Source organism: Phyllopteryx taeniolatus, chromosome 14 (genome assembly GCF_024500385.1).
Source record: "Phyllopteryx taeniolatus isolate TA_2022b chromosome 14, UOR_Ptae_1.2, whole genome shotgun sequence".
In the NCBI taxonomy this organism is placed as follows: domain Eukaryota; kingdom Metazoa; phylum Chordata; class Actinopteri; order Syngnathiformes; family Syngnathidae; genus Phyllopteryx; species Phyllopteryx taeniolatus.
Genome location: NC_084515.1, coordinates 16,884,171 through 16,909,560, shown reverse-complemented (window position 1 = coordinate 16,909,560; position 25,390 = coordinate 16,884,171). Strand labels below are relative to the sequence as shown.

General features: G+C 50.0%; 2 protein-coding genes and 1 long non-coding RNA gene across 21 annotated transcripts; 1 reads left to right on the top strand and 2 right to left on the bottom strand.

The window, feature by feature from the left end:
* Positions 1-86: 86 nt before the first annotated feature.
* Positions 87-11,675, bottom strand: ubtfl (upstream binding transcription factor, like). 12 transcript variants are annotated; one of them, XM_061796989.1, is made up of 21 exons: positions 11,082-11,675; positions 9,591-9,682; positions 9,340-9,515; positions 9,185-9,268; positions 8,820-8,975; positions 8,681-8,745; positions 8,491-8,611; positions 7,935-8,045; positions 7,669-7,796; positions 7,097-7,238; positions 6,976-7,017; positions 4,899-5,012; positions 3,470-3,616; positions 3,267-3,377; positions 2,815-2,885; positions 2,544-2,733; positions 2,421-2,468; positions 1,917-2,018; positions 541-672; positions 352-471; positions 87-286 (listed from the first exon to the last, which is right to left on the bottom strand). In XM_061796989.1, exons 2-21 carry the CDS (start codon positions 9,643-9,645, stop codon positions 224-226), a joined length of 2,178 nt encoding a protein of 725 aa, XP_061652973.1. In that variant the 5' UTR covers positions 9,646-9,682; positions 11,082-11,675; the 3' UTR covers positions 87-223. The 12 variants fall into 12 exon arrangements, 10 of the variants coding, with proteins under 10 accessions (XP_061652973.1, XP_061652972.1, XP_061652974.1 ...); XM_061796988.1 differs by having other exon boundaries at positions 352-474; positions 11,082-11,666; XM_061796990.1 differs by having other exon boundaries at positions 352-474; positions 2,421-2,453; positions 11,082-11,666.
* An 88-nt stretch (positions 11,676-11,763) lies between these two features.
* LOC133488755 (uncharacterized) lies at positions 11,764-13,515 on the top strand. The gene is made up of 2 exons (XR_009791736.1): positions 11,764-12,317; positions 12,897-13,515. It is a non-coding gene; the product is annotated as an uncharacterized LOC133488755 (long non-coding RNA).
* Positions 13,459-25,276, bottom strand: LOC133488744 (E3 ubiquitin-protein ligase TRIM63-like). Of its 8 annotated transcripts, none has more exons than XM_061797020.1 (10): positions 24,905-25,276; positions 23,951-24,123; positions 22,784-22,964; positions 21,392-21,487; positions 21,057-21,290; positions 18,596-18,618; positions 18,371-18,495; positions 14,005-14,048; positions 13,831-13,926; positions 13,459-13,691 (listed from the first exon to the last, which is right to left on the bottom strand). In XM_061797020.1, exons 1-10 carry the CDS (start codon positions 25,259-25,261, stop codon positions 13,614-13,616), a joined length of 1,407 nt encoding a protein of 468 aa, XP_061653004.1. In that variant the 5' UTR covers positions 25,262-25,276; the 3' UTR covers positions 13,459-13,613. The 8 variants fall into 8 exon arrangements, 7 of the variants coding, with proteins under 7 accessions (XP_061653004.1, XP_061653003.1, XP_061653009.1 ...); XM_061797019.1 differs by having other exon boundaries at positions 13,831-13,883; XM_061797025.1 differs by having other exon boundaries at positions 13,831-13,883; positions 18,459-18,495.
* Between the last annotated feature and the right edge of the window lie 114 nt (positions 25,277-25,390).

Genomic DNA, 25,390 nt, shown 5'->3' with positions numbered 1-25,390 from the left:
AATTGAACTTCATGATCGTACATGAAATTGTTGTTATTATTTGAGGGTTGCATTGAGTGGCGCACTTTCAGACACTAACCCCTAAATCAGAGAGAAAAAAAAAAAGTGCTTTTATTTCTGAAGAAGACCCCTTCCCCTTTCTGTACAAAGCCCACCTCCTGTCTGAGAAAAAACAAAGCTCCCCCACAAGGAGACATGGCCCATCCCCAATGAGCAGGCGGAGCTAGTCCGAGTCACTGGATCGGTCGGAAGACGTCTGATCTTCGTCGTCATCGTCGTCGTCGTGCTGAGCGGTGAAAAGAGTGTCAAGTGGTTGCCGCGGCGATTGGGAATTCATGAACGAAAGGTCACCTCCTCCTCGTCGTCGTCGTCTTCGCTGTCGCAGCTACCGGACGTGTCCTCGTCTTCCTCGTCGTCGTCGTCAGAGTCGGACGAGTCGCTCTTGTCGTCGTTCGAGTCGGACACCACGTCCTGCTGTGAACGCGAGCCACCCATCAGCGACCCGTCGGGGGCAAAAGCGACGAGCTGCCCGTTCGTTACCTTGGCTCGGTACGCCATCGCCCGTTTGGCCGCGGCGGGAGGCGCCACCTTGGAGGCCGCCGCTTTGCCCTTGGCCGTCACCAGCATTTTAGGGGCGGGGCCGCTGCCGGCTTTCGATGTACTGCGACGCTTCTGCGGGAGGGAGCAAAACAAAATCGACTTCACTGCTATTGAAAGGTGCCTTTCAAAGCACACAAGGTAAAAACCAAAACTCAAATAGGACATTTGTTGTTTTGGGGTTAGCGGTTTCAAAGTGCAGATAGCGATCATAACGTGATGGGCCAAAACACAATTTCATCGCTTTTTAAACTGAGTATAACTTGACAATCTCATTTACATTGCTCATCCAACAAACTTGCACTGATATCTGTACTTTTCATAAAAAGTGATTTAAATTTAAAAAGATATAACTATTCTCGGCACGGCGAGGCGACCGGTTAGAGCGTCTGCCTCACAGTTCTGAGGACCCGGGTTCGATCCCCGGCCCCGCCTGTGTGGAGTTTGCATGTTCTCCCCGTGCCCGCGTGGCTTTTCTCCGGGCGCTCCGCTTTCCTCCCGCATCCCAAAAAACATGCATGAATTGGAGACTCTCAATTGGCCGTAGGTGTGAATGTGAGTGCCAATGGTTGTTTGTTTGTATGTGCCCCGCGATTGGCTGGCGACCGGTTCAGGGCGTACCCCGCCTCCTGGCCGATGACAGCTGGGATGGGCTCCGGCGCGCCCGCGACCCGCGTGAGGACAAGCGCGACAGAAAATGGATGGATAACTATTCTCGTAAAATGAACAGACTAATTTCACGTGGGTAAATTGTTGGTACCCCTGTTAAAGAAAAACCCACAGTGGTCACAGTCATAACTTGAATCTGACAAAAGTAATTAGGAAAAATGTAAAATTCAGACATTGCTTTTGAGTTGTGGTTCAACAGAATTATTTTTTTAAAACAAACAGGCCTGGGAAAAAAATGATGGTACCCCTACAAAAGATTGAAAACAATTTGACCATAGGGACATGTTCAAACAAGGTGTGTCCTCTAACGACCATGACAGGTGTCTTCAAACTATTTTAATGGTGCCAAGTGATGATTGTCCTGTTTGGCGACATGGTGTGTACTTCACTAAACATGGAGCAGAGGAAGCGAAGGAGATTAGAAAGAAAATTATAGACAAGCCTGTTAAAGGTAAAGGTCTTAAGACCATCTCCGAGCAGCTTGATCTTACACAGGAGGAAAATTGATGACAAATTGAAGAGACGGAGGTAACAAAAGAGCCCTCAACAACCTCCTGTGAAATTCAAGGTGACCTCCAAGGTCAAGGGACATCAGTGTCAGATCGCACCATCCGTCGTTATTTGAGCCAAAAAAAAACCAAAAAAATCACCAAAAAGCCATAATGGAATTCACCAAACTGCTTGCCGACAAGCCACAAAGCTTCTGGGAGAATGTCCTTTGGACGGACGAGACAAAACTGGAACTTTTGGACCTGCAAGGCACATTAGCTCAATGTTCACAGATGCAAAAATTCAGCATACCAAGAAAAGAACACTGTCCCTACTGTGAAACATGGAGGAGGCTCTGTTATGTTGTGGGGCTGCTTTGTTACATCTGGCACAGGGTGTCTCGCATCTGTGCAGGGTACAATGAAATCTCAAGACTATCAAGGGAGCTATTCTAGAGATAAATGAAAGCTTGTTCTCAGTCGCAGGTCACGGTTGACCTGGGTTGCACCTTTGGCAACTGGGAATGCTTGGGATTCTAGGTTGATGAACTGAGTGTGGTCAGAGACGTAGGATTTCAACCAGTCTAGGGGGACGTGGGAGATGAGTCAAGTCGCAAACATTGGCGTGCGCATTAGATGCACACGGTCGGTAGTTGACGGACTCACCGAGGAGGAGAATTCCTTGTAGGCGGCGCGGTCCTGCGGAGACAAAGACTGAGCGGCAGGATCTCATTAACGATTCGTTCGTTGGTCGACAAAGGAGTAACGGGGTAGGCGGGGCCGGGGTACCTTCAGCCACGCGTCGAGCAGCACGCGGTATCGCGCCTGCGTGGCATCCACGTGTTTCTTGTACGCGTCCTTCTGGCTGGCCGTCAGCGTATGCCAACGTTTGCCGATCTCCACCATTCGCTCCTTCAGGCTGAAGTGGTTCAGCTCCCCGTTGGTCAGGAGCTCCTGAGAAAACATCTGGTAGCCGCTCCTATTGGAGGATAAGGCCAGTGGGAGGGGGGTGAGTCGAGAATAAGCCCGCCCGTCCGTCCCCCGCTTCCGGTGCACTCACACCGGAGGTTTCTTTGGTTCTCCGTCAAACTTGGCCTTCTTCTGACTCGGCCTCCGCTCCGACAGCTCCCTCTGCGGAACACCAAAAACATGACATCATTAGCTCACGTGACTCTTTGTTTCCATGGCGATCCCCAATGAGGATCAGGAAATCGTGACTTGGCCATTTTGTAGCACTGTTGGAAGTAAAGGCTATCCCCGAAAAGGTCACCTCAATGTGTTCCACAATTCATCTTGAAAAGTAGTGAACTTTGAGTGGACTTGTTAGCCAACTATATAGAAATCGGGAATGAGTGAAAGATTGCGAAGGTCGTTACCGCGTTCGCAATCATTCATCGTTCCGCAATCACTGGAACGGGATTTCCAAGTGGATATTTTAGGAGCTCTCTCAGTCCACTCAAAGTAAATCCCGACACTATACGAGTAAAGAAAGAAGGTGAATATGTCAGGCGCCTCGTATCGCTTCTGGTCCTCAGCGGCCTTCTTGATCCAGGGAATCTTCTCCTTCTTCTCCATGGCCTTCCACGCGTCCTCCATGGCCGCTTGCGCCTTCCTGCGGTCGCTCTGTGCCGACAACCCCCCCCCCCCGAAAATGATTTGATTGTGAAGGAGACACCGCTTTTATTGCGAAGGCCTGCCCGCCGCGGGGGTCGCACTCTGCATTTGGTGAGGAAGTCGGCGGCGACGCTGTGCTGCCACATCTCCTCGGCCGTTCTGGGGGTGTCGGGAAGCTTGCCGCTCTTCTTGGGGTCACGTCGCTCCCTGGTGCCCTGGGGTGCCCAAAGCACAGGCTCCGCCTCCTCCTGGAGGAGAAACAATTGATTGCTTCCCAATCAAACAAACGAGAAGCACTTTGAGACGGCGCCGAACAAATCATCACATCATAAACGGCTGAGCCGCTGCGACGTGCGGAAAAACCCAGGGGAGACCGCTGCGGCCTCTACGCGCCGCGGTGGGAGCCGCGCAGGACACGAGCTTTTAAGATCTTACACGGACATCTTCAAATGGTTGACCGGACCGATTCAAGGTCTCGTGCGGACCTACGGTCAATTGAATTGCCATTAAATCAAGATCGCGTTTTGTCTGCCGCTGTCACCGACGTGTAGCGTTATGGTGTTGTGATCACGTCGCCATAACGAGCCAATCCAATTTTGTTTCTCGGGGAGATTGGCCGAAGCAATTTGCCCGTTTCAAAGTTTTTACGAATGGACGGACCGGCGCGTTTATTTTCTCCCGGAAGCCGGCTCAAAACCGAGACTAGAAAGCGCGAACGTGAGGTGGCACTTCTGAAGTGAAAGCATCCAGACAACCTCGAAAGCGAGCCAGAAAGCGAGAATCCGCATGACGCGACTCGACGAAGAGCAAAGCAATGTTGCCTCCGGACAGCGTGGCTTTCTGGACCACACGTACGAGCGTTCAACGACGTTTCGCTGGCAAAGCAAAGCGGCTGCGAGATGTTACTCGAAGGTCAACCAAATCCTGTTTTACTGCCTCTGCCGGCTCCGTCTGCCTGTTCGGTGCTGCTCGAAATGTACCAGATGCCCGAGATGCCTGCGCTACTACTTTCAAATTGTTGGCCGGCCTTTCTGAGTTGCAGTCCAATTACAATTTGTACTTCACCAAATGTCGGCCTGACGTGTTTGCGCCCGTTTAACGAGGTACAGAAGTTATTCGTGTTCTTTGTTTTTCAATCGGAACCGTTTGAAAACTTTGGGTTTTCTCCGGTGCAAAACCACGGAAACGCGACGTCCGTGCGTGCGACGTCAACGCTTGTTTGTCTCTACGTGCCCAGCGATTGGCTGGCGACCAGTTGGCCCAAAGTCGGCCGGGATAGGCTCTCCGGCACGTTGGCGACACAGTCGGGAGAATGAGCGGTACGGAAAATGGACGCACGGCCGGGTCGGCGACGCAAATCGAAACGCTGAGGCGCCCGGCCGCGCGTCCGTCCGACCTTTGCCCTGACAAATCATTTGCGACCGGACCTCTCGCGATTTGAATTGAAGATGGAACGGAACAAAGAGGACGAGAAGAGCTCCCGGTTGACCGACATTGCGTAACGTTGTGGAAGAAAGCAAAGTTTGGGACCTTGACGGGCGGCGACTTGGCTCTGTGCGGACTGGAGACGGCGCCCGCCGGAACCCGGGCGCCGCCCAGCTTCTCCTCGCTCACCACTCGGTCTCGTTCCTCCTCCGGGAGACTCTGCGAGAGAGCCGTGCGACATCTTTAGCCGGACGTCACGACAACAACATCGACAACGTCACACCCGTGAGACCCCAAAGGCAAAGTTTGGCATGGACAACGCCGCCTTGCTTCGTCCACAGATGCTCTTGAGCCACGAAGAATGTGTTGATGTTCAGAGACTATTCGTTCCTTTCACTTTTTGCTCCAAATTCTACGGGGAAAACATTGTGGCAATTGATTCTAATTATAAAACGAAGAAATCACATTTTGGAATAACTGGCCTGCAAGGTCTATTTCGAGACAAGCAATTCTTAAGTTGAAAAAAAAAAGAAAAACGAGGCGAGGTGGCCCGAGTCGGGCGATGGATTAATGAGCTCCGACCGCCGGCCGTCGGTGTAACAGGGCAAGTGAAGTTGCGAGCGGCGTGGCAGCCATGGATGACAGATGGCGAACACAGCTTTTGCTAAGACGAGGAGGCGGCGCCACAATTTGTGAAGGGATTGCGGACGCTCGGGCTAACGCGTCCGCTTGCGCTGTCGTTCGAGCTTTCGTAAAAGCCGGCATCGTTCCTGAGGAGCCGCGCGGCGAACCCGGCGTGATGGATGGAGAACTTGCCCGGCTGTTCAATCGGGACACAGAAGATGAGGACTTGGATGAGGATTGGATTTGTGGATGAGGGTTGATTCAAAAAAAAAATAATACAAATAAATAAAAATAACGTGAGTGCATTGTTCAATACTTCAATCAAGGACAAGCGAACTCACTTTTGCTCCCGCTGCCTTTTTAAAAACATGGCGTATGTTTTCCCATGCCGATAATGCCTTACGTGTGCGTTGAATGCAGAACGAGACCCCGTAACTCAAGACTGCGCCTTTTGATACGGTGCGCCCGATGGTGGGGAAAATACGCAAAATATTCTTCGAAAAAGAGGCTTGAAGCTGTGCGATGCCACTACCAGCTGGAGTTGACTTGCAAAGTCACTTTCAAACAAAGAGAAGCACTTTGCGTATTTGAAACAACCGAGCGGGAGATGGAAACAATAACACCGGCTGAGCGTTTAACACAAATTTGAAGCTGCGAACGAGATCCATTTCACGCGGCGGGGAAGTCACGGGGGCGTGTCCGCAGACGACGCGAGGCGTCGATGTGGAGGATTCGGTGAAAAGCGCATCGGCACGCGTCACGTTATGAAAGTGCGAATGTCACCGTGCGTTCGGACACAACGCCGCGCTGTCGAGCGCAAGTTTTCCAATTCAAAGACGTAAAACAAGAGTTTGCGGTGCGTAACCACTGACGAGAGACGCGGCGTGGCGTGTTCCCGTTCCAGAAGAGCACGAGGGGGCGCGGCTCGAGCGAGTGTGGGGAGAGAGCGAGACACAAAGTTACTTCGATGTGACTTTTGCCTTGATTATACTTTATGAAAAACTTGACATCTTGACATTCTCTTCTCATGTTTACATTTTTGTTGTTTTTTAAATGGTGACGTTTTTTTGGGGGAGGGAGGGACTGGAACAGGTTGATTGCATTTGCATTCATTTTAATGGGGAAATATGTTTGAGATAAGAGCACGGTCATGGAAGAAATCGAAACGTTATCTCAAGGCACCGCAGTAAATCGAGGGGCTCGCATGATGGAAATGTTTCCGGGCGGGGCTGATCTTTTTTGAGATTTCACTGGATATGTTTGTGGACCGGGACACTCTTGGAAAGGCTCTCCCTCCCGGTTGTAATCAAACTAAATGTCGAGAAAGTCGAGTGCTGTGACACCGCTTCACTAAAACGAATTCAATGCATTTTGTATCATGACAAAATTGGTGCTGATAGCAAGCGACAAGAGGAACGTGACATTTTCTTCCCCGGAAAGACCAGATCAGAGGCGGCTTTTGCAGCTTTTGCGCTGACTTGCAGGAGAGGAAATCCCGCGAGGTGAACGCGTGCGCAACAAAATCCGCGCGTCCATTTGTCAAGACACGATGGCGTACCTCCAGAAATCTGTGCAGGTCCATGTCATACTGCTTCTTCCTCTGAGGGAAAACACAAGCGGCAACGTCAACGACGACGGTCGGCGCGGCAACAGGACGAGAGGCGGCGGCGGCGGCAAACCTGCTCGCAGCGCTTCTGAAACATGTCCTTCTCCTTCTGGGTCATCATCTTCCAGCGCTTGCTGCACAGCACCATGCGCTCCGTGCTCGGGACGTCCTTCATGTTCACCATCAGCTCGGCGCAGTACAGCGAGTAGCCGTTACTGCCGGAACAAAAATCGGCAATGTCATGAAAGACGTGAAAATGTCATTTCACCCTTTGCATATCGAAAATATTGACATCGTCGAAACAAGTGGACATTTTGAACAGGATGTTTCCCAAAACCCCGTAACGGGGTTCGAACTCCTTTTTGTCACGGAGCGACACGGTCGTCCCGTGACACCGACACGACAAATTCACGTTCAAAACCACGTGAAAAGGGTTACGTGGCTCTCTTAGCAGGAATCGGGCAAGTCGATTTTGGGGGGGGAAAGTTGTCGACGCCGGCCGCCCTTCTGTGCACAGAAGCGAGCGCCCGCTTTCAACTGCGGAAGGCGCGGGAAAAAATACAAACTAAAACAGCAAATGACGCGCACGAGCAGGCACTGGCTTGGCGGCGTGTGTGTGTGTGTGTGTGTGTGTGTGTTGCTCACGGAGGAGGTTTGGTTGGCCGTCCATCAAATTTGTCCTTGAGTTGTCTTTCCGCTTTGGTAAGGACAGAGCGGACGTGATCGTCCGCGCTGGCGTCCGGATGAGCCTCGTGATACGCTCGCATGCTGTCCTGAATGCACGCACGCACGCACGCACGCGCCGTGTGGCGTTATCGTTGTCGGAATGTGTTGTTTGCAGTGTTGCCGTTGTTGTTGTTTTATCGTGTTGTGTGTTTGTCGTCGTCGCGGTGTTCTCGCCGCTGCCGTACCTCGTAGTCCTTCTGGAGCTCCAAAGCTTTGCCGATCCACTTGAGTCTCTTCTTGTCCGACAGCTGCGACCATTGTCTCCTCAAAACCTCCTTCAGCTCCTTCTGACTCACCTGGAAAGGCAGCAACAGCTTCCTCGTCACCGCCCATCCTTGAGTGGTCAAAACGACTTCGATTGACATTGATCAGGTTTAGCGGCCTTTCCTTCGTAATATATTCTTTGATTGTTTGACCGTTCCATTAACTCCGGCGTAACGTCGGCGAGATGTTGTTTGTGTTCTCCGAGGGCTGGTGGGAATGTCCTCCGATTACGGAAATGCAGCGAATCTGACTGCGTGAGAGCGAGAGAGAGAGAGAGCGCCGGGAGCGAGAGGACAGCCGGCCGTCTCGCCCTCGTTCTCCTCTGCTTCTTCTCTTTTTGTTCACGTCATGTAAATAGCTCTTTGTATACAAACACAACAAAATAAGAATATCTGGACTAGAAAAACTTGTTTCCTCAAGTAGTCTACGAAAGAGGACTTTCCAACACACCGTCGTCGTCATCATCTTCATCCTCACCTGCGGGTGCACCTTCATGTAGGTCTTCTTCTCGTGGTTGTACCAAAGCTGCTGAGGAGTTTTGGGCTTTTCGGGCAGGTCCGACTTTTTGCCGGCCTCCATCAGCTCGGGATGGTCGCGCCTGCCGCACAAACGCAACATTCGGCAATCTCGCTCTCGCCGTCCGGTCGTTATTTTTTCCGCGGCCTACTTGAATCGGGCCATGTTCTTCTCAAACGCTTCCTTCTCACTCTGGAACTCGGCCACGTACTTTTGCTGCGACAACGAAACAAAAGCGCTGGTCTCAGTTTTTGGTTGGCTTTCTCGGCCGGACGGCGGTGCGAGCTAACCTTCTTCTTGTCGGGCAGCTCCTTGTACTTCTTGGACAGAATCTTCGTCAGGTCCAAGTTGCTCATCTCGGGGTGGATTTTGGCGTACTTGGCTCGTTTCTCCATGAAAAAGCGGAAGTACGGCGTCAAGGGCTTCTTGGGGAAGTCGGGATGCGTCTGTTGAGTCGCGCACAAAATCAATGAAGCTGACACGCTAGCGCTATAGATTGAACCGAGGCGACACATTGAAAGAAGCTAACATCTTTTTGGAGTACCCGTCCGTGCTCGCGGGGCGTTTCTCCGGCAAACGTGCAATTTCCTTACAGGAATTCAAACCCGCGACCTCTGAATGAGGAGAATTTGCAAATACGCAAAGTGAGACAGACCTTCAGCTTCTTGCCTTTGTAAGGGTTTTTCACAAACTCGATGGCGTCCGTGATGAGCTCCGTCATGGTTCTGTACTTGCGCACCTAAACACAACAAAGACGCAACGACCTTGCCGTGACCTCCGAAGAAGCTGAAGAAGATTAAGAGGGCGTACCTCCGTGGACACTTTGCTCCACTTCTGCCGACACATTTCTCCCGTGAAGTTCCCGAAGCCCACTTTGTCCCAGTCGAAGTGCGACTCGGTGGTTTTGTACTTCATGGCGTCGCCGTCGGGCAGGAGGCTGCGAATTCGCTCCAGCAGGCTCAGGCAGTCCTCCTGACGCCACTCGTCTGCACGAGCGGGCACAAGCGCCGCACCGTCGTCAGAATTGTCCCCGTCGTCAGCGTCGCGTTCCCGGTCTTTACCTTTGATGGTCTTGAGTCTGCCGCTCTGAGGCGCAGAAACGCCGCCGCCGTTCATCGCGCAGCGTCTGCTCCAGCTGACTCCGCCCCCTCCACTTTTTACACACACACACACACAATGATACGGTATGTATAAGTTGTGTCAAAAGCCGTCCGAACCCCTTCGATGTGGCGGGACCACTCGGGGCTGCTTCACCACCACGACGCACACGCATGCTCGCAACGCCCTGAGTATCCGACGCTTGGCGGCAACTGTCCTGACTCTGCTGTGGATTGTTTTTTTTCCTCCTTGCCAAGCACGAGGGGCCCCTCGGTTTAAGATGCCGCGACCACGGCGCTGCGGAGGATCCGAGAGGAATTCGTCCGGGAGCGCGCAAAGGTGGCGGAGAAACCCGAGAAAGGCGTTTCCGAGGGGAACGCTCGGTGTTAGCGCTCGGATTTGCAGCGGACCTGTGGCCGCCATCTTTCTGAAATCTTCTCAAACAAATGGCGGAACGCGCACTTCGAAGGCCTCCGGACCGTAGAAAATGATCAAAAAGGACGCCAACGCCGCTCTTCCCAATCATTGTGCTCCAGTTGCGGCATTTCATTTGAGTTTTGAGGGCAAGCGAGGCCGTTTGAAAAGTCACGCTCATTTTCACGCGTCCACACTTTGAGGACTCCTCCCTCGGAATTTCGGCCCGCGAGTGGATATTTGAAGTGAAACTTGTCAGCCGGTCGGCAGTCGGTCGGGCTCACTCGAGAAGCAGGCCAAACGACAAATAAGCGAGTTCGACCGTTCGACTCCAATTTGAAGCTTTTGGAGCCAGATTTCCTATTGGTCATATCAAGTCAAAACTTTCCCCCCCCAAAAAAAAAATACATTTCTCCAGAAGCCATCATCCATTAATCGTAATTCTTGCGGCATTGTATTCAAATTGAAGTGGCCCATCCAACCAGACTGCAGCATTTTGACAGAATTTCATATTTGGGCGTAAATAATCAAACAAATCGTAATCTTGGAACGTCGGACACGGAGGATGATGACGTCTCTCAGCGGAAATGGCGCATGCTCCGCGGCAGGAGTCAGCACTCAACTTCCGCTGGCACGAAGGCAAGCCGCCGGAATCTTTCGGCATCCGAAATGAGTTTCAAAAAAACCAAAAGAGGAATCTGAAATGTACAAAAAGAGGACGACGTGAAAGAAAAACACAAGGAGTCACGACGTGCAGCGAGTCACGTGTGCCACACAAGATGATGAAAAGGAAAATCGGGGATGGAATCAAACATTTCAGAGCAAAACAACAACAACAACAACAACACATGTCGTTGCAATGTCGGCCGACTCGCTGCGGTTCTGTTTGTGCCGGTGGGTTCGCTCTTCGAGGCCGCAGCCAACAAGCCTCCACCGAGAGGCCGCCATGAACACAAGACAATACGGCGCCAGCCAGCGACGAGGCCCAAAACCAAAAAACGCGCCGGAGTGGGCAAAAAAAAAGTCCACTCGGGACTCACCTTGCGGTTCCGCTGGCCACCCCGCACGCTCCCGAATACTGCGTGGCGCTTCGGCCGCCCAGTTCGCATCCACAGCGCCCTTTCTTTGTGCCCGAAGCCCCGGGGAGTCAAGTCGAAGGAGATCCGACAAAAGGAGCGTCTGCTCCGGTAGGAAACTCCGCCCAGCGCCGCAGGGGGAGGACCTCCGCGAGGCGGCCGAACATGAAGCCGAGGCGGAGGAAGGCAGCACGCGAGGCGGACACGACGCCCGCCTTGAACCGGGTTCACTAACCCGAGCCATTCGAACCAAAGTCAAAAAGACAACTTTCCGTCCTCCGCGGCTGACGACCGGCGTCCGGGCCGACGCCGAGAGAGCCCTCGGCGGATCGCTCGGTGAACCCCCGACCAGAGCGGAGCGTCGGAGCGTCGGCCGTCATCACGACCGGGACCGGGACCGCGGACCGCGGACCCCCGCACCCCCGCATCCCACCGTCCGCTCGCAGGCACCTGACAGACCGACCGACCGACCGCCGGCCGGGGCATCCGCACTCCGGGCCGCTGAGGCGCCGTGCGGGCATCAAAGTATCAAACTTTGAACTACGAACACAGCACGTAGACGAAAGTAGACGAAAGTACACAAAAGTGTTGAACGAAATCAAGCAAAACAGTCAGAAAACCTTCCGCTGTCAGCCTCCCTCTATTCGACGCCACCTGCTGGCGCGGAGGAACACTACAGCAGCATCAAATCAAAGACGACTGGACAAAGTGCACACACACACACACACACACGCACACACACACTCTATTGAGGGCTCCCAAACATTTTCAAAAGTGAGATCTACTTCTTTGGTACCGAATAATGCGAAGGTCTGCCAGTTTAATATTCACTTCTGCAATCACAAATTTGCCCAAATGAAGTTATTATTAAGGAGGATATTCATCCATGCAAAGACTCATCACATCAATGATTTTTCACAATAAGCTGAGACACGCTGTTTCGGTTTGTTTTTCCCGTCCTCTGATTGGTTGAGCTGAACATGCGCATGAAATTGATTTACTGACAAAGACGACGTTGGACAGGATTCCAAAAAATCATTTTCCAGACGCGCTTTTCAAGGAACAATTCTATTTTGCGAGGCTGGCTCAGACAAAATAAAATGCTGTTGCTGTCCGGCCTGAAAATGATTCCGACAGCAAGCATCCACAGGCAGGCAGGAGAAAAGGAAGTTGGGTCTGCTGCCTCCGTCAGCATCTCCAGTAAGTACGATGGATTTTTTATCTCATGCTCGATAAATACTGCTTTGAATCCATGGCAACTGGACTGTTTCGTTTGTTCTGAGAAGACGTTTGGCCTCTCATCCGAGCAGGCTTCATCAGGTCGTGCAACAAGGCTCGGGGTAGGATGCCCGAGCCAGTGTTTGTGTGGAAAATCCAACTCTTTATACTCCAACTTAGAGGCACGTAGGGAAGGATTCCATACGTGGAATCGGAGCATAAAAAGTCGCATTTCCCACACGAACAGCGGCTAGTGCGTCCTAACTCAGCCTGATGAAGCCTGCTCGGACGGGAGGCCAAACGTCTTCGAAGAACAAATACAAACAGTCCAGTTGCGATCGATTCGATGCCCTGAGAATGAAAGGACCTGAATGAATGAGGATATTCACAGGCGTTGTGAACTGCTATATTGTAGTGCAGCGCTGCCCGACCCCCGGTCTGCGGACCGGTACCGGGCCGCATAGAAAGAATGACCAATTCATATCATTTCCATTTGATTGCGTTTCGCGTGTCAAGTGTGTTTTATTGTGCAAATTGACCGGATCTCCTCTGCCGCAACAGCGCTTCTGTTTCTGTTTCCGCCCCCAGCCGACCAATCGCATTGTTGTCGTCACATCTTACAGCACGAGCCACGGTCCGCACGGTAAGCAAAGTAACACAGCATCATAGGGATCTCATTGTTCGAAGGCATCACAGTCAGGAGAAGGGGACAAAATCATTTCCAAGGTATGAAACGTACTGTGAAGACAGACGGTCGTCATCAATTGGAGAAAATAAAAGCAACAAGTGGACGTTCCCCAAAAAGATCAGAGAAGCGCTCAGGGAGGTTGCCAAGAGGCCAGCAGCAACATTGAAGGAGCTGCAGGAATTGCTGGCAATTACTGGCTATTTCGTACACTGGACAACAACCTCCAATATTCTTTATGTCTGAGCTATGGAGGAAGACGGAAAGTCTTACCTTACAGAGAAAAACATCGGGGGGGGGGGGGGTTTTCCTTAAATTGATTCATTGTATGAATTTTTTCTTTTTTCTTCTTTTATCAAAATAAATCATTTGTCTTTTTTTTTTTTTTTTAGTAAAATAGGAGATTTAACAAAAGGAGTAAAAATTAACAATTTGGCAGAGTGTTGAATGTCACTTCTTTATGTCCAATTAAAGAATAAAATGAGCAGAAAAGTTTTCCAGCGGTGATTGATTGTGTTCACTTCCAAACACAATTGGTGACAAGCAGGATGGCCGGGAAGAGGAGGAGGAGGTGCAGGAGGAGGAGGAGGAGGTCACTTGTGATTGAGCCAGCTGAAGGAGAAAACGTGTCTGTTTGCGTCGTCATCGTCGGCGACTTGCTCAGACGCCGCCTGCAACACAGAAGAAGAGGAAGAAGGCGGAGGAGCAGACAAAAGATGGAGAAGAAGAAGAGATGGAAGAAGTACGAGGAGTAGAAAAAAAACAAGCAAAGGGAAGAAGAGCATGATGATGATGATGAGTCAGTCATACCTGAGGGGCGGAGTTAGCATTGGTTGGGGTAGGAGGGGGCGTGGCCCGGTTTTCTGGAGGAGGAGTTTTGGTGTGTACGGTCAGAGGGGGCGGGGCCTCCAAGTATGAAAGAAAAGCAGGCGGATGATTGGCTGAGGGTGCTGGCGTCGCTCCGCTCACTTTGGAACCACTCACCTCCACGGATGTGTCGTCTTCGTTGGCATCGTTGGCATCAACCACTAGGAAGCAAAAGACGCTTGCAGTTACTCAACAGTTATCTCCAAGGTAGCATGCTAACAAGTCGGCACGTTTCATCCAACTTTTTCACACCGATACCAGTACGTGTACAGCGGTCCCGCATGTAGGCCACGCATGTCATAGCGGTCCCGCATGGGGGCCGCGCGTGTGGTCCATGCAGTTAGCTTGCAGCTAACATGCTAACAAGTAGGGATATCCAATACCATTTTTCAGGCCGATACCAGTAGGAATCTTCACTCTTGAGTACTCATTGACATTGAGTACCAAAACCACTCGTACTTTTGATACCTACATTTTCCATGAAGGCTATGACAGATAGTTGTGAACAAACACTTTCTTTCTTTTCTTTCTTTCTTTCTTCCTTTCTGACACACATGACGATTCACGGTTGTGTCGAACCGCTGCAGTGTAGCGACAACTGCACTTTTTTGCCTCAAGTATCGGTAGTTGGTATCGGCAGCCTTCGTGAGTAACCCTACCTTAAAATAAGGCCGCTATGGGCCTGATATTGATACCTGTTATCAAATGCAGCCCTATGGGGGGCACAAGCCAGTGCAAACCGTAGGCCGGTCCCAAGCCCGGATAGATGCAGAGGGTCGCGTCAGGAAGGGCATCCGGCTTCAAACTTTTCCAAACAAATCTGAGTGTTCGTCCAAAGAATTTCATACCGGATCGGTCGTGGCCCGGGTTAATGACGTCCGCCACCTGCGGGGCGCCGTTGGAAATTCAGCGACTGTGGGTCGAAGTCGAAGAAGAACAAGAGGTGGAAAACGGGTTCTTCGGCAGAAAGAGAAGAGGGAAGCACAGAGCCTAGAACTGAATGTGGGGACTTTGAATGTTGGGAATATGACAGGAAAATCTCGGGAGTTGGTTGACATGATGATTAGGAGAAAGCTTGATATATTGTGTGTCCAGGAGAGCAGGTGGAAAGGCAGTAAGGCCAGAAGTTTAGGGGCAGGGTTGAAATTATTTGACCATGTTATTTGTAGATGGGAAGAGAAATGGAGTCGGGGTTATTTTAAAAGAAGAGTTGGCTAAGAACGTCTTGGAGGTGAAAGCAGTATCAGATCGAGTGATGAGGCTGAAACTTGAACTTGAGGGTGTTATGTATAATGTGATGAGTGGCTATGCCCCACAGGTAGGATGTGACCGAGAGGTGAAAGAGAAATTCTGGAAGGCGCTAGACGAAGTAGTTCTGAGCATCCCAGACAGAGAGAGAGTCGTGATTGGTGCAGATTGCAATGGACATGTTGGTGAAGAAAATAGGGGTGATGAAGAAGTGATGGGTAAGTACGGCATCCAGGAAAGGAACTTGGAGGGACAGATGGTGGTAGACTTTGCAACAAGGATGCAAATGGCTGGAGTGAACACTTTTTTCCAGAAGAGGCAGGAACATAGGGTGACCTACAAAGAGCGGAGGTAGAAGCACGCAGGTGGATGACATCTTGTGCCGACGATGTCATCTGAAGGAGGTTACCGACTGTAAGGTAGTGGTAGGGGAGAGTGTGGCTAGACAGCATAGGATGCTGGTGTGGAAGATGACTCTGGTGGTGGGGAGAAGACAAAGCCAGAGCAGAGAACCATGTGGTGGAAGCTGAGACAGGACGAGTGTTGTGCAGCTTTTCGGGAAGAGGTGAGACAGGCTCTCGGTGGACGGGAGGAGCTTCCAGAAGACTGGACCGCTGCAGCCAAGGTGATCAGTGAGACAGGCAGGAGAGTCCCTGTTGTATCTTCTGGCAGGAAAGGAGTGAAGGATACTTGGTGGTGGAACCTCACGGTACAGGAAATCATACAAGGAAAGAGGTTAGCCAAGAAGAAGTGGGATACTGAGAGGAGCGAGGAGAGGTGAAAGGAATACATTGTGATGCGACACAGGGCAAAGGTAGAGCTGGCAAAGGCCAAACAAGAGGCATATGATGACATGTATGCCAGGTTGGACACTAAAGAAGGGGAAAATGATCTATACAGGCTGGCCAGACAGAGGGATAGAGATGGGAAGGATGTGCAGCAGGTTAGGGTGATTAAGGATAGAGATGGAAATATGTTGACTGGTGCCAGTAGTGTGCTAGATCGATGGAAAGAATACTTTGAGGAGTTGATGAATGAGGAAAATGAGAGACAAGGGAGAGTAGAAGAGGCAAGTGTGGTGGACCAGGAAGTGGCGATGATTAGTAAGGGGGAAGTTAGAAAGGCATTAAAGAGGATGAAAAATGGAAAGGCAGTTGCTCCTGATGACATTCCTGTGGAGGTATGGAAGCATCTAGGAGAGGTGGTTGCGGAGTTTTTGACCAGCGTGTTCAATAGAATTCTAGCAGGTGAGAAGATGCCTGAGGAATGGAGGAAAAGTGTGCTGGTGCCCATTTTTAAGAACAAGGATGATGTGCAGAGCTGTGGCAACTATAGAGGAATCAAGTTGATGAGCCACACAATGAAGTTATGGGAAAGAGTAGTGGAGGCTAGACTCAGGACACGAGTGAGTATTTGCGAGCAACAGTATGGTTTCATGCCTCGAAAGAGTACCACAGATGCATTATTAAACCTTGAGGACGTTGATGGAAAAGTACAGAGAAGGTCAGAAGGAGCTACATTGTGTCTTTGTAGATCTAGAGAAAGCCTATGACAGAGTACCCAGAGAGGAACTGTGGAACTGCATGCGGAAGTCTGGAGCGGCAGAGAAGTATGTTAGAATAATACAGGACATGTACGAGGGCAGCAGAACAGCGGTGAGGTGTCACAGATGAATTGAAGGTGGAGGTGGGACTGCATCAGGGATCAGCCCTGAGCCCCTTCCTGTTTGCAGTGGTGATGGATAGGCTAACAGATGAGGTTAGACTGGAATCCCCGTGGACCGTGATGTTTTGCAGATGACATTGTGATCTGCAGTGAAAGCAGGGAGCAGGTGGAGGAACAGTTGGAGGCATGCACTGGAAAGAAGAGGAATGAAGATTAGCCGAAGTAAGACAGAATATACGTGCATGAATGAGAGGGGTGGTGGGGGAAGAGTGAGGCTACAGGGAGAAGAGATAGCAAGGGTGGAGGACTTGAAACACTTGGGGTCAACCGTCCAGAGCAATGGGGAGTGTGCTCAGGAAGTGAAGAAACGGGTCCAAGCGGGTTGGAACGGGTGGAGGAAGGTGTCCGGTGTGTTATGTGACAGAAGAGTCTCTGCTCGGGTGAAGGGCAAAGTTTATAAAACAGTGGTGAGGTTAGCCATGATGTACGGATTCGAGACAGTGGCACTGAAGAGACAACAGGAAGCAGAGCTGGAGGTGGCGGAAATGAAGATGTTGAGGTTCGCTCTTGGAGTGACCAGGTTGGATCAAATTAGAAACGAGCTCATCGGAGGGACGGCCGAGGTTCGATGTTTTGGAGACAAAGTTAGAGAGAGCAGACTTGGATGGTTTGGACACGTCCAGAGGAGAAATAGTGAGTATATTGGTAGAAGGATGATGAGGATGGAGCTGCCAGGCAAGAGCGCTAGAGGAAGACCAAAGAGACGGTTGATGGATGTCGTGAGGGAAGACATGAGGGCAGTTGGTGTTGGAGAGAAGGATGCAGGAGATAGGCTTCCATGGAAAAGGATGAAGCGCTGTGGCGACCCCTAAAGGGACAAGCCGAAGAAGATTGATACCCGTTATCGGTACTCGCCCATCCCTACTAAGAGGTGTTGACACCACAGATATGAACAGGTAGCTATGACATGGCCTTATGAGCTGCGTCCCAATAGCGACGCAAAGCTAGGAAGGTCAAAGTCGTCAGCACATTCCATTTGTGTGGACGGCAAGAAAACCAAAAGCCCAAGGATGCCGGTACATTGTGCTGCATACGGTTGCGTACAACATTCTACAATCACAACAAGAGAACTGGGAATAACCTTTCACCGGTATGGGATTTAAAAAAAAAAAAAAAAAAAAAAAAAAGATTCTGTATTGCACATGGTTTGGTGTTGACAAAAAAAAGCAAACCTCGTGAAAATCGGTTGAGAATTGAGCAAGTTCCGACTTAATTTCAAGTCCATGCATTGCCTTTGATGGCAACGGCGACCACTCCAACATGGCTGCCACGTAGGCACGTCGGTTAGCTGGGCTGCTACAGCGCGCTAGCGTATCTAGTCTTCATAGCTACGCTTGACACGCTAAAATAGATGCTAGCAGCAGTAATTGTTCCCAAATGCTTGTTGGTCCACATGTTAACAAGTGATGATTATGCTAGCAAGTGAAGCCATGCTCACAAGTGATGACATGCTAAAACAGACATTAGTAGTAGTTGTTGTCGTCAAACTTGTTCAAGTGAAGCTTGTTACTCTTGACGAAATTGACGGCCATCAGCGCCTTCTTCTGGCGCTCAAAGTTGGCGCAAAAGTGCTCCATCTTCTCATATCCCAACTGAACTTTTTCCAGTTTTGACGTGTCGCTTCCCGCCGCCATCCTGCACACAGGCCCCACCGCACGCTTAGCATCACGCCGTCCGACGGCGACATCGTCCACAAACGACATCCTCCGAAACGAGCGCGTTGATCGGGACTCACTTTTGCAGCAGCGGCTTGCTGTCCTAAGAGAAAAACAACAACGATTTCGCGTCAGTGAGAACGACTCTGACTCAACGTAAATGACTTAATGCCCCATTAAGTCATTGACTTGCAGTCAAGATTTCCAAACGTTTTGTTTTATTCTAAATGTGCTCATCTTCTTTATCAGCTGCTGTTTACTGGAATCTACAAAGCATTTATTGGCGGCATGTAGTAGCCGAGGGGGGCTGCCATTTTGAGGTCGTTTCATTGTCACGAGTGTGCAAATTCACGAGAATTTGATGTATGTTGACCAATGTTTATTTTGTAAATATCCTGCAACGACAAGCTACGCATTGGATTTCACGAGATGTACAAAAGAGACGTAATAATCAACGCCACCATCTACATGTTCTGAGCCAATGTGGATTTCTGGATGCCGATGTCATTCTCGTGAAGAAGTTGACCGTGCGTGCGACACTTTTACTCTTTGCGTTACTTCCTGTGATGGCCAAAACGCTTTGCTCCCGAAACGGTTCAACAGCGGGCTGTCAGCAGGTAACACGTGACTTGAAAATGTTTTCGGTCAACGTGGCGCCACCCTACCTTGATGATTTCTTCTGTGAAAATTCTTATTCCACGAGCACAATAGGAATCAGCGCCAACCTTCGGGACACGTCCATCCATTTTCTACACCGCTTATCCTCACACGGGTCGCGGGTATGTCGGAGCCTATCCCAGCTAACTGCGGGCAGGAGGCAGGGTAGACCCTGTAGCGGTCGCCAGCGAGTCGCAGGGCACATATAAACAAACAGCCATTTGCACTCACATTCCCACCTACGGACAATGTAGAGTCTAACCACTGAGCCATCCTAACATCAACTGGACTTCAGGCTTTAGGCCTTCAGACTTCAGGCTTCAACCTTCAGGCCTTTAGACTTCAGACTTCAGGCTTCATCCTTCATCCTTCAGCCTTCAGCCTTCAGCCTTCAACCTTCAACCTTCAGGCCTTTAGACTTCAGACTTAACCTTCAGGCTTTCAGCCTTCACACTTCAGGTCTTCAGACTTCAGCCTTCATGCCTTCAGACCTTCAGACCTTCAGACTTCAGCATTCAGGCTTCAGCCATCAAACTTCAGCCTTCACGCCTTCAGACTTTAGCCTTCAGGACTTCAGCCTTCAGCGCTTCAGGCTTCAGGCTTCAGGCTTCAGGCTTCAGGCTTCAGGCCTTCAGGCCTTCAGGGCTTCAGGCTGACAGGCTGAAGGCTTCCAAGGCTCATATTAAGCGGTCTTGCATCGCAGTTTGCGAGTTTGTAAAATTAGCATTTTGTTCTGTAATATAAGACTAGATAAGATCAAATATTTTGTTAATATAGTAAATACTTTGTTGCAAAGTTATCAATGTCCTTTCCTCATCGTTTTTGTCATCCTGTGTAATAGGACAAAAGTCCAGTTTTTTCTTTTCGCCATTGGAGGGTGGAAGCTGCAGCTGACTACTCGCGTGGACTGAATGGGTGGCAACAATGGCGACATGAAATGCGAGTATTTTCAGCAGCAGCATCCTAAAAAAAAAAAGAACTATGAACTCGTTCATTTTTGGAACAGTGAACTGAACTTCGAACGAGTTTGTGTAGGAAATGAACTTTCCCAACACCGTGTGTGGCTTTGTTTATGATAACTTGGCTTAGACGTGCTTTTGCTCAGTGTCGTCACTGTGTAACATATGGCCCATATGGTACTGTTGTAGCAGTGGTTCACTATACTACCATCTGATGATCGGTTAGTCGCAAAACCTTCTAGTCAACGAGGTGAAAACTGTGCCCAGAGCGGAATAAAAGTAAAGTGAATCATGGAACCAAACAGAGGAGGGACGGGGTGAAGTCAGATGAAGGAAATATTTGTTTCGTCCCGAGGTTTCTCCATTTTTGTTTGAACAAATGGAACACGTCCAAAAGTTGGAGTAGACTATTCCTAGTCAGCTGCTCTAAGCTCCTAAAAATGCAGAGCCGTGAGCGTAATGTATTAATGTCACAAAATGCCAAAATGTGAGCTGCTTCAGTGATGGTGCACAAAGGCTCTTTTTTTCAATGAGCACCTTGTCTTTTATGTGAATTGAAGAAATACAAACTGTTGATGATATAAAAATGGAAAAGAATTGGGCGTACGTTATTAAGTTAAAGGTCTTGTTTTCTCTTTTAGATTCACGTTTGCTCTTTAACCAAGCAAAACTATAGTTTATCCAAATACTCGATTATTCGATGGAATTTTCAGTAGGATATTCGAGTACTCAAATATTCCTTCCATTCAACTCCTCTGTTACATTGTCGTATTGGTGTTATTTAATAAAAGCCTTGCTTTGGGTGACTCCTGAAAATTGGAAAGTTGCTCCTCAAATGAAGAAATGATTCGCAAGACTGCTCGTCAAAGAAAACCAAAATACAGTATTTCGAGCCTGGGCTTCGGCCTTCACGCCGGAGGCTGACCTGCAGGAAGGCGGCCATCTCGGCCCGGTCCATGGCGCGGATGGCGTTCTCCAGGAGCTCGGCGGCGTTCTCCAGGTGTTGGCCGTACTTCATCCTGAGTCCCGCCAAGTAGTCCAGTTTCTCCTGCTGCTCGGCGCCGATGCGGGCGTTCAGCTCGCCTTTTCGCTCCTCCAGCACGGCGAACAGATGGTCGAACGACTCGCACACCTTGGACTTTTGCCGGCGACCGTTGTCCTGGAAATGCGGCCGAGCCAGACTTCCTGTTTATCGGAACGCTTTGGAATACTTACGTACGGCGCGATGAAGAAGAGGAGACGGGATGAAGATCAACTGACGTCCACCGCTCTGCGGGCGTCGTCCAGCTGACTCGTGACGGCCTGAATCCGCTCGTTGGCGACCACCAGCAGCGAGATGCACTCGCTCAGCTCCGCCTGCTCACCAAAATGAGGAATTTTGGATCGCTTTTAATATCCAAAACATCATCAAAGAAATTAACTGGTCTTAAGTGTAAGGATTGTATGTACTGTAGTATTTGTTCGCGTGTGCCTTTAAGGGGCTCTGCGCTGATTATTATTGTTATTATTGTTAATTGTAGAGTACAGTGGGTCAACTGCTCATCTCCCGTAAGATTGCTAGCTTATTGAATGTAGCCTCCTGTAGTATATTTAAAAAGTACCCAAGTCAGAATTCCTTTGAGAGGACCAAGCGTTTTGTCAGTATTCAAGCCAACCGTCTTTTCATTTGTATGTTTATGAGAGTTTTCCTTCCTTTGTCAGACGGTAACCTGTCTTTGGTTTACAACGGGGCTTCTGGTCTTCAAAGAGGACTGTTTTGCATCTGATATGATAAGGGAACCCTTTGTGCACCTAGCCAGTCTGTTCGACGCCAGCAGGCGGGTGTGGGTACTTCACGGACACGGAGTGCCACCTTGTGGCCAGCAGAACACTCCAAATATGGTCATGTGGAGCGACCACATTCCGGGTAAACCCAGGGGCTGGGTTAATTCCGCGCCCAGATAATGACACCTTTAGAAACTGGCATCCAGGAGATTCGGGGGCTTTGTCGTTGTTTTGGCTTCGTAAGCAGCACCTATGACGCTTGGTCAATAAATCGAATTAGCCCAAAAGCCAAGTGTCTCGAAGTCTTCATTCATTCCTGCCCTACGGAAGCCGGTGTTCTCCCGGGGGACCATCGACTCAAAACCACAGGCGGAAAAATCCACCTCACTGCCACAGCTACTTTGGATTTATTGTAATCCATAGCAGGTGGTTTGGATAGAGCGAGAATGAAACAGACCGCTGGTGCTCTTGCAATCGCTTTATTAAACAAATGGCAACAAAATACAGTTAACACGTGTACATTCTTAGCACAGCTGTGGTAGCCTCAAATGACACCGTCACTGTAAACTACAGCGGCTAATGCTTTAGCCGGGAAATAACCGGCCAATAGTCTGTCCTTATCGGCTCACGTCCACGCCGCTCAACAGGCCAGGCCGGCCTTTTAAAGGCTCATGCGCACATTCAACATCACAGATACTGCAGTGTAGAATATAAGGATGGCGGTCAAAATAATAGAATAATATTCTTTGTTGGCGACCCTCGTGAGGATAAAGCGGTACAGAAAATGGACGGATAGATGGCGATGAAGTCTATGTATGAATCTTTGAGGGTGAAATGCTCCAAACAGCCACCGCTGTGATGTCACGGAAGTTAGCGTGACCTCAGTACCTTCTGTTTGGCGAAGGTGACGTCGAGTAGCGCCACCTGGCAGTCTTTGTGGACGCCAAACACCTTGCAGAGGGAACAAGTGGGAACGCCGCAGCTCAGGCAGTAGATGTTGATCTTCTCCTTCTCGTGATGCTCGCACACCGGATGCTCCCCCCCCACATCAGGAAGTGACGTCGCCTTGCTGAAACACACGTGACACGTGTGAATAGTCCAGGGCTGATCAAACCCTTTTCCCAGGGTCCCCCCAGAATCCTGACCCCAATTAAACACAACTACGCCCAAAAGCATTGGGAATTTTCAAGCTAAAGATTCATGATCAGTTTAATTGAAAAAAAAAAATCATATTTATTCCTGGTTCCCAGCTGATGTGCACTGCTTACACTAACAACATGGCTGCGAGCAGAGAAGAGCTACACCATAGGGGCTTTTCCACCAGTTCCTGCGAGCAAAAGGTTTCTGCGGCCCATGTGGTTTGTGTTTCCATCACACTAATTAGTTCAGCGTAGCTTAAGCAAATGAGGAACTGTCCATAAATCCTTCCCCAATTCCAAAAGGTTCACTCTTGGTTTCATCGGACCAAAACACATTTTCTCACGTACATACGTTTGATTTCAAGTGTGTTTTTGCAGAATTTTGAAAGCAAAGTTGAGGTTTTTGGCCCTAATTCCAAAAGAACAGCAGAATCAGCAAAGGGAATCATGCTGGTGGCGGCATCGTCAACAGTGGCTGGAAGTGGTGCTGGAGGGAAGTAGGAACAGTTCCACATAGCAGTCTGTGTTGGTACAAAATATTCAGGCTTCAACTAGGAAGAAAACAATGTTAGGAAAAGCCTACTAGAGTATCTGAACTTTATTTGGGGTTAATCAGAGGCACTCGAAATGGCGCCAGGTGTGTGCTGACAGCATTTAACAGGAGTTTGGATGTGATTGGTCAATTGGTCAATTGGTCAAACACAGCTACATCATGACTTACAAAAGGGTGTGCATACTTGTGCAAGCACATCATTCCAGTTCTTTATTTTAAATTCCTCTCTAAAATATTTCTTTTTTTTAATCGGCACGTGCAGGTTTTAGGTCACCTTAAGTAATAACTCAATACGAACAGCTGGTATTTGAACAGGGGTGTGTCGACTTTTGACTTCCCCTGTACGTGTGCGCGTGCGTGTACCTGCCGCTTCCTTGTTTGTACATGTCGATGATGTTCTCCACCAGCAGGTTCCTCTGCAGTCCGTAGACGCCGTGGCGATCCAGCAGAACCTCGTGACGGCACGACGGGCAGCGGAAGCGGCCGCCACATGGCGCCGTGGATCCACCTCTGGAGCTCAGGTAGGGGTTGGCTGCCTGTGGGTTAGGGTTAGGGTTAGGGTTAGGCAAGGTTAGGATGTCCCGTGCGGAGCGTCGTCGTCACATCCGGCTGTCTATCGTCTTGTCGTCGCCACCGACAAATCCAATCCGGTGTGTGACCCGGCGGCCATCTTGTCAGTGGCGGGGGTGCGGTTGGCCTTCAGTGGAGACTTGACAAGTTTGGAGATGAGAGAAAAAGGCCGAGTACGACTTGAAAATGTGTGTGCGCTCGTGTAGTTTATGTTTGTTAGAAAAATATGTCCTTACACTTAATTATAACATCATATGAACTCTGCTTTGGTGTGCGGATAAAAAAGGTCACCCTGCTTCCGTCTCTCTCGCTGACCTGCTTGTATTTCAACGGTCAGGTTTGAATGAAATTGGATCTTGCGTTCCTCTCAGACTGCCTCTTGTCTACGAAGGGTTCACATTTTTCCCATAACACGTTCCATGGGCCACCACTTGTGATTGTGAAGGGCCGAGGCAGATTACATTGACATGGCAACACAGAGAGGCTGAAATCTGATTGGACCAAAACAAATCGGGCATCCGCGTACTGCAAGCCGTGCAGCCCAGAGAAACACTGCCAAATGAACAGAATAAGTGACTACAGTGAATGGAGCTCAGTGCTTTTGATAGTGTTTAGGCCAGCAAAGAAGGCCTAGCTGTCCCTAACCAAACGTGACAACTTCATAGTCAATACACACACACACACACTGACCTGTGGGATCAACGGCAACGTGACATGAGTGCGTCCGTCCGTCAACGTGTCACTCACCTGGAAGACGTCGTTGGCACACTTGCGACAGAGGTTGTGTTGACACGGTAAGATGACAACGGGCTTGGAGAACATCTCCAAACAAATGGGACAGATCAGCTGCTTCTCCAGACTCTCCATGACCACCTTGTGGAGACCACGACACAGCACGGAGACCGGGACACCGCGGAGACCGGAACACCGCCGAGATCGGGACACCGCGGACGCGAGGACGTTGCGCAGCTGGAGGTCCAGAGGACAAACGGTGGACCGGTCAAGCGAGAAGAAGAGTGTGTCACATTTGAGTCTGTTTTTAGACACGCATGCACAAGCGAGCATGCCGACATGCCCATATTTGTCAAAAGTCACAGGAGGCATGACAGCGCAGTGTGTGTGTGTGTGTGTGTGCGTGTGTGCGCGCTCAATCACCAGCACACGCCCTGCCCACTTCTGACGGCCTTGCTAAAAAAACAACAGCAACTAATGTCTTCATTTCTTTGATCGTTC